The following is an 8,808-nucleotide window of genomic DNA, read 5'->3' as shown; positions in this document are numbered from 1 at the left end:
GTGATTTCGGCGTGACTTCGGCGTGAAGAATTGAAATAAAACTGCATAATTTGATTTGAGATTTATTTCTATTAGAGAAACAGTCTTGTTTTTACCAATATCTCTAGCATAAACATTGGTATAAAATTGCACAATCAACAAATATCAGCAAAATAGCAGTAAGTAAGTAATTGTTACTAACGCCAAAAATAAAAACAAACAAAAATAAACGGCGGTAATTATGATCAACAAATATAAAATTTTTGTTAAAATTTCCACAATCAGAAAAATAAAAGTAATTATAAGTAGGTAATGGCTGTTTTACAACAGCAGTAATTATCATTGAAAAATATAAGTTTGGCACCAAAATTAACAGTAAACCAAGATCAGCATAATAAAAATAAAATTAATTAACGGCTGCCTTGCAACGGCTGTAATTATCATGCACAAATATAATTTTGTCCACTCGTGATGGACTTAAACGAGACCTTTTTGCCGTTACTGTCAAACCGGCAATAGAAAACACTCTCTCGCTGGGCGTGCTTGTAGCAGGCACTGATAAAATAGCCTTCGCTAATTTGTACAGTAACGGAAATGCTGCTTGTCTTTCTTGCCAATATTTAATAACATTGCCGTCTTTCAAATCACTGGCATTACAAGATACCAAATACTTCAGGCATTCTTTCTCAATAAAATCTTGTCCATCATCATTAAACGTAACTGCATGTTTTTCAACAAGTTTGACCAGAAAATTGTCTTGGTCACCTTTATTTGACGTACTAGAGCGGCTGAATTGCGCCTCAAGTTCACACGCTGGCACTACTTCTTTGATGCAGTTGACCAAAAAGTCCACTCTTGTCGTATTGTTACTTTCCATAAAATTATCTATTTCTTGTAATTTTGTAAATCTGCAATCTAGCAAAGCAGCTGCTACAATAATTTTGGTGATTGGGAATCTGTGATTGAGCATTTCCGCCATATTTCTTTTCATATGCAACATTACTAACTTTTCATCGTCATTCAAAGCTTCACATGCATCTTTTATTTCTGATCTGAACACTAAGGCGAAATTGATTGAGCAATTTGTCTGTGTACATAAAACTTCCGTAATTGGTTTAAATTTTGTCAAAAACTTAGTCAGATCTTCAATGAGTTCCCATTCCTTATCATCAAATTTAAGTTCCGACATATATTTTGCAAGCATGGCGTTCACTGGTTTTCGGTTGCACTTACTACTTAAACTTTGTAGCATCGCTAAAGTACTGTGCCAACGAGTGGGTGTTGCTGATTTAATCGATGGCACAGATAATGATGCTGATGATTTTTTTTTTTTTTTTTTTTTTTTTTTTTTTTTTTTTCTGGGACTTTTGTCCGACACGGACACGCCAGCCCCATCGTAACCTAAATTACATTCTAAATAACATCGTGGAATGCAACAGACACAAGTGGAGAGATATTACTGCCTATGCAGAAATACATCAATAATAGACTTGAATCTCTCTGCTGTCGGTGTAGTTAACATACTCGTAAAACTACCCATGTCAAGTCTATTAATGCTATATCTCTGCACAAGACTCTCTCTCTGCGCGCTGTATCTGCTACATTCCACGAGTACGTGCTGGACATCATCTGTCGTACCACATACTTCGCACTTGTCAGAATCAGCTTTTTTCATTAAAAATGCGAATTTCTTAGAAGGATAGTGTCCAGAACGCAACCTATGAGCTACGACTATATATTTTCTACTTAAACAAGTATTACCAAACCAAGGGAAACGAGGAGGCTGACATTGGATAGTTTTATACCAAATTCCTTTTTCCCTACTTCTTATATCAAAGTATTCCTTAAATTTATCACAACATTTATTTTTAAAACTATTTAAAATTTCTGTAAAAAATGGTACAATGGACAATTCTTTACCAACATTTATTGCCGATTTCGCTAGTTTATCAGCCTCCTCGTTTCCTCTTAGGCCTATATGAGAAGGAACCCATTGCAATCGCAGATTTATGTGCCTCAAATCATATATTTGTTTCAAGATTTCGAAAGCTATCGGTAGACCTCTGCTATATCCAGAGGCGCATCGAGCTAGGTGTTGCAAGGCACTTCTGCTATCTGAAAAGATAACAAAATATTGCCCGCTTAATCCAGAAATGTATTTCAAAGCTTCTGAAATTGCAACGAGCTCCATTGTCATAATACAAATTTGTTGATTTGTTTTAAACATAACTGATTTCCTTTCACCTAAATGGCAAAAAGCTGCTCCCAAACCCATATTATTTTTGGACCCATCTGTATAAATGTGTACCCAGCTCTCATATTTTTCTTGTAGTTCATTGATTACCAAGTATTTTAGACAATCAGGTTCAACTTCTTTTTTTGCTACCGATAAACAATCTAAATTCGCCCTGATTACCCTATTTAAATTTATATAAGACACCCATACATCAATTTGGTACATGTCTAGTACATCAGAAGAATAAATGTTACATTGTCTACATTCGTCATATGTGGTTAGCAATAATGGCTTTTTTTTCGACTGCCAATATCTATCATGAGAGCTTGAGCCAAGATCATCTAAAAGATTCACAATTACATTATTTGACCAAGTCATATTTTTAATTAGATATTTATATGCAAGATACAAGCGTCTTAAAAACAATGGTTGGATGCACACCTCGCTCTCCATGACGTGGATAGGAGTACTTTTAATAAATCCACCAATGATTCGAAGGGCCTGATTCTGAACTCGATCAAGCTTCAACAAATGTGTCTTTGCACTAATATCATATAAAAAGCTCCCATAATCCAATCTACTTCTAATTAATGATATATAAAGGCTCCGTAAGTGCTTAGGGTGTATACCCCAACCGGGGCCAGCCAACACTTTAAACAAATTTAAAAACTTTAATATCTTTTCTACTAGCTCCTTAATATGTCTATTCCATCGCAACGACCTATCCAACCACAAACCCAAGTACTTAATGTTTTCATCTATACCTATTGCAATATTATTGTTAGCAACCAGCTTTATCTGTTTTCTTCTGTACCCTCTATTAAATATACATAGTTTTGTTTTGCTTGTCGATATCTGAAGACCTATCTCATCTAAATTTGTAACTATAGAATTTAAAGCCTCTTGTAAATTCGTTTCACAAATATTCAAGTCTTTATGACGGAGATAAATGACAAAGTCATCTGCATATTGCGAGATGAAAACATTTTTAATTTGTTGACAAATCATATAAGTGGTTATATTAAAAAGTAATGGTGACAAGGGATCTCCCTGCGCTAGTCCTCTATTTGCATGTCTAATCTCAGTTAACTGACTATTATTTTCATATTTAATCATTAGTTGCCTATCACTCAAGAATGACCATAAGTATTTACAAATATTTTTTCCTATATCTAGTTCATCTAAAATTTTAACTACTCTATCAACTAAAATGTTATTATATGCATTCTCGATGTCTAAAAAACAAGCCGCTGTGGACATTTTTTCGGAAAATCCTACTTGTATATATGTCACAAGTCTTGATAGGCAATCTAGGCTGGATTGGGCCCTCCTAAAACCAACTGTATGTGGCGACAATATTTTATGTTTTTCAACATACCATTCAATCCTTTTGCCTAACATGTTATGAAATATTTTACAAAGACAAGAAATGAGTGCTATCGGTCTAAGTTTTGGATCTGTATTTGCATTAGTCGTGGCTTTGGGAATAGGCACGATCAAAGTCTTCCGCCATTGATCTGGTACGACGCCTAACCTAAATATAGCATTATAAATATTTAAAAGATACAATTTACCAGCTGGCGGTAAATTAAAAATCATTGAATAAGTTACCCCATCACTACCAGGAGCTGTATCTTTCTTTTTCAGACAACATTCTAACTCGTGTACTGCAAACAGTCTTTGTAATAATTCGTTGTTAGAATTAAATATGGGTGGACAGTTAATGACTGAATCTGGTGTCAAAGAATACAGCAATGCTTTGGTCTTTTCGATTGATGGACAAAACTTAGATTTTCGATAACCTTTAAACCAACGCATCTTATCCCACATGACCGATGTAGAAGTTGATTCATTGATATTCAAACAAAATTTTTGCCAATCCAAAGATCTAGCTTTCTTTAATAAAACATTAGATTCCCTAGTTTTCTCCTCCAGTTTTCTAAGATTTTCAGGAGTAGGATTTTTTCGAAAAGTACTCAATGAGAGCCTACGTTCCCCAATAATTTTAGATAATGATGGTCCCCAATACTCTTTAGGCTTGAATTTGTTCGACGGATTGGTACAGAAAATAATTTCAGGAATATTTTTATTCGCTGAAACGTTAATTTTTTCAAGTAAATAATCATAATATATTTGCACGTCACTTGACGTACAACTGCAACTATCAATATTTGGAAATACATTCATTAAGTCATTATTATATAATTTCCAATCTGCTTTTTTAAAATTAAGTTTTTTAGAGATGTTTATATTATCTTGATAACTTGTCGACATTTTAATTAAAAGATGGTCACTTCCTAAATTTTCGTTAAAAACCTGCCAATTGAAGTTTACAGCTATATCTGACGATGCAAAACTTATGTCAGGAGCCGATCTTTGTAGAACACCGTTTACTAATTTGACTCTGGTGGCATCTCCGTTATTTAGTGATATGAACCCACTTTCAAGTGCTGAGTCAAATAAATGTACTCCTCTTTGGTCTGTTTTATTTGACCAGTTCGAATGATGGCCATTAAAATCGCCTAATATAAGCGTCTTTCTAGTTATTACTGAAAAAATATTATCCCAATCTGATTGACGGGTTTGAATAGAAGAAGGGCAATAAATAGATACAACATATTCCAAATTTTTACAGTTTAAAATTTTTATGCGAATAGCCTCTATTCCTGGATTAATGGAATCAACAGAGCTAACATGCGATCTGATAGACTTATGTACAACAATGGATGCTGATGATGTAGTGGCTCTAGAGAAATAAACCTCAGTCCCCTCGTCTGACGGTACGTCTGACTCTGGTACAGGATCAAATGGAAAGTTCTCGTCATCTTCAAGGTGGTCATGAACATCATCAATTTCTGTCAAAATTCGGCGCTGTTCCTTGTCAGCTTCTTCTTCAATTTCAGGCAATCTATATCTCAGTGTTTTGACAACTTTCTTGCATTTTACCACGAGATTTTGTACTTGGGGAGTTTTTTTGATACCGTCTACTGTTACAAGATTATGCAAACCGTGTCCCAGACATAAGTGGCTTTGAATTCCTTGCAAATTTTGAGATATGCGCTTTACATTTGCTCCAGAATCAGTAACAAGATACAAAGACTTTCCTTCGAGGCCAAAGGAAGATATAATACCTTGAGTGAATGCACTTAAAGCTTCTCCAGTCTTTTTGCCTTCAAATAATCTTGTAGCCAAAGTATAATTTTGCATTTCATTGGCATCATCTGCTATATATTGCAGAGTATACGTTATGTAGCTGCAACGTCGGTAAAGATCTTGCCAAAGATCTGTTGTAAGAGCTGCATGGGTTCCAATTTTTGCCAGGATATCTTGCTTGATGTGTGCTAGCATGCAGTCGTATATATCACTTAACGTCTCTCTAGAAACGGTGGTTCGAGAAGGTAAATCTTCTATTTTGTATATGACATTATATTTGATCAGGAAGTCTTTGAACCCCTCATTACTAACAGTATCGAATGCTGTGAGGGATCGACAGAGCCACAAACATAAATCCCTTGCAAGCATCCACTTATTTTGGCTTTTTGAAGATGATGGAGCAGATGTCGTCGGACGTGATAGTGATACTTTGAAAAATGTTGTTAAACTTTTGGATGTCGCAGCAGCAGGGTTTTTTTCTTCCAATAATGAATGGTCGTCTTTCAAATGGCGTATTTCCTGTACTCGCTTTAGAACTGTAGGACTTAATTTTGACACTGAAAAAAAAATAGAACAACAACTTATATGTAGTACGTACTTAATATTATTGAAAATATTGAAATTCGAAAATAATTCGATATTTTTACTCACCATCCAAACGGACTGTCAGGGACCTGATTTTTCGCATTTTCTAGACAGCTCGAGCAAAAAACTTGTTCAGTAAACACATATTTTCTTTTGCCTTCGTTTTCAAGTATTAATTGTCCGAAGTATTTCCACGAAAAACTGTTTTTTGATTTAGAAAATAGTGGATTTACAGTAAAATGTTTTATTTTTACTTTGTTTATATCAATTTTATCGCTATTTTCTTCCATAACTGATAAGCAATTGTAACGTACTTAAAAACGCGTCTATTACGTAACACAAAGAGCAAGTAAATGAACGAAGCGGGTGGAACGGGCGGGGTGTGCGGCGAGTGCGATCTCAAAAGGCGGCATGAATCAAAGGCGCGGTGCGGTACTCGTATCAAAGTAGCGCGGTGTCTGCGCAGCGTATCTATGTGAGGGAGTTCCCCGCTCGGTTATTCGATAATAATAATAAGTCGCGCCGATTTTACCCGACGGGCGATCGGGCGGCGGCGGCGTCAAAAGAATGTCGGCGGCGGCGGCGGGTCGGCGCGGCGCACACGTCTATCTATGAATTTATAATGTATATATAATTTACCACCTCTACTTTTAAAGTGAATAGGCATCTTCTAGGCAAGCCATCTTGCAGCCATTTTCTACTAATTTCGTATTCGACTGTTTGACGTCACAATAAAGAAAAAACAAATTACTTATATTAATTGCGAACAAAAACAAATCAATAGTAAACATTATAGCAGCCAATAAACACTTCCCTGTAACAAATAGCTGCGCCTGCGCCGTTCCCTGTTCACAAGCGCGCAGCCGCCTTTAATTGCGCAACAAAAACTTTCAAATAAGACATTGCGTTAAATAATTAGATTAACGCACCACGTTATTTATCTGGTCTCGGTATGGGCACGTTTGGGAGTCTACAGAGTCGTTAATACACCCGATTATTATGAACATCACAGCGATCGCGATATTATTTCGAAGGTATTTAACGGGAGGGATATTTCTGTGTTTCCTAGATATTTAATTTCAACTTCATCATCGTTTCAACTGATTGACGCCCACTCTGCTGGATTTAGGTCTCTTGGTACATAATAGGTATCTCCATAAAACAATCTTGTGGCGCTTGTATCCCATGACTTCCAGTAACTCCTAAAAGTTTATATTAATATCACAAACTTAAGTGCGTGTACGTACTACTCACTTGCTTTATTTTTGTGACATTGTCAAAAAGTAGACTTTAGACTATATTGTGAAAGACTATCATTAACAGAGTTTATGACCAAAATAGAATTTTTATTCAACACACGAAAATTAGATGTATTTGGTCATAGCTTAAGAACGGACTGTGGATCTTCCTATAATTCATTACCTATATATCGATTGATGATTATTGTACTAAGTAATTACTACTACTAATAGTAATAATGAAATTTTCTATAATTACACATGCGTTATAACAACTCTTTAGATATATTAATAAACGTTTTAAGTAGAAGTAAAATTGTAAATCGCTTTGCAATTTATACGAAACAATATAGTATAAATCCGTGATTAGTCTCACTTGAACTTTGTAATGCAGCAATTATAAGCAACCGCTCCTGGGTCGCCATCTTTATTCCAAGCGAATTGGTGCCATAGAACAGGGGTCTCCAAACTACGGCCCGCGGGCAAAATCCGTCCCGCCAGTGCCATCAATCCGGCCCGCGACAGCTTAAAACTAGTGTCATCAGTCTGCCCCACGACTGCCAATTTCTTATTGTTGTTACTTTCGCTGTGATAAGTTGAAGTAGAAAACACATAATGATAATTACCTACTCGGTTTTATTTACTTGCAAGCTAAAACTTAATCACAGAAATAACGACGCAGAAAACTTAACTGAAGTATCTAAGCATTAAATAATAAATAAAGTTAAGTAATTGAAGTAATTGAAATGCAAAAAAAAGCATATATTTGCTTAGGTCGCGCACTTTGCGACTAGTCTAGCTAGAAATATACTTAGTTAAGAGCAGAAAAGTTTAAACTGTTTTGGCTCTTGGAACATACTGACAAAATCATTATGGCCCTAAGACTTCAAAGTTTGGAGACCCCTGCCATAGAATATAAAATATGGGATTGTTACATTGGTCATATTATAAGGGTGAATATTTCATGTACCATAATATTGTCTGTATAATAACTTGTCTCAAGTATATTTTATTTTTAGTCTAAGTAGGTATACACTATACATCTTATATACGATACTATAATAATTTCATATATATACTTTAAATAATCTTGCTAAAATATCAGCGATGATCTTGTATGGATCGATGTGATAGATAGGTACATAAGCCGACGTTATATAGGTAAGTACCTACCATACCTACTATTATTTACGTGTTAATTTTGGCTTTACAGATAATTTAATGATCTTTATATTTATTGAATTTGTATCTAGATCATAGTGAGTACCCATGAGGCTATTAGGAGCCAAGTTAAGGTGTTAAATATATATCCAGTTACATATTTTGATGATCTCCCACCAGTTCAACCATTATTGAGGCACATGTGAACCTTCAAAGCTGAAGCTATACTTCATTATAATAATAACTCAACCACTAATTCAGGAGGAATCTCAGATTTTAATGAGACAATCTCAGTACTTAGGTAGGTAGCTATACACTTTAATCAGATAAAATATATTGAAAATTCAAGTTTGTCGCTATAGATAACAGACCGGGTTACGCATGGTCGTAAAATACCTAGCAAGAGAAGACGCCTCATTAATAATATAGAAATCTGGAAGAGATTTTAATCATGCA

The 8,808-nt window shown here is 35.1% G+C and overlaps 1 protein-coding gene across 1 annotated transcript; it reads right to left on the bottom strand.

Annotated features, from left to right (window-relative positions):
* Positions 1 to 385: 385 nt before the first annotated feature.
* LOC123874038 (zinc finger BED domain-containing protein 4-like) lies at positions 386 to 5,737 on the bottom strand. Its single transcript, XM_045919196.1, has 2 exons — positions 4,953 to 5,737; positions 386 to 1,301 (listed from the first exon to the last, which is right to left on the bottom strand). The coding sequence occupies exons 1-2, from the start codon at positions 5,735 to 5,737 to the stop codon at positions 386 to 388; spliced, it is 1,701 nt and encodes a 566-aa protein (XP_045775152.1).
* Between the last annotated feature and the right edge of the window lie 3,071 nt (positions 5,738 to 8,808).

This window comes from Maniola jurtina, chromosome 17, assembly GCF_905333055.1.
Source record: "Maniola jurtina chromosome 17, ilManJurt1.1, whole genome shotgun sequence".
In the NCBI taxonomy this organism is placed as follows: domain Eukaryota; kingdom Metazoa; phylum Arthropoda; class Insecta; order Lepidoptera; family Nymphalidae; genus Maniola; species Maniola jurtina.
This window is presented reverse-complemented; position numbering and strand designations above follow the sequence as displayed.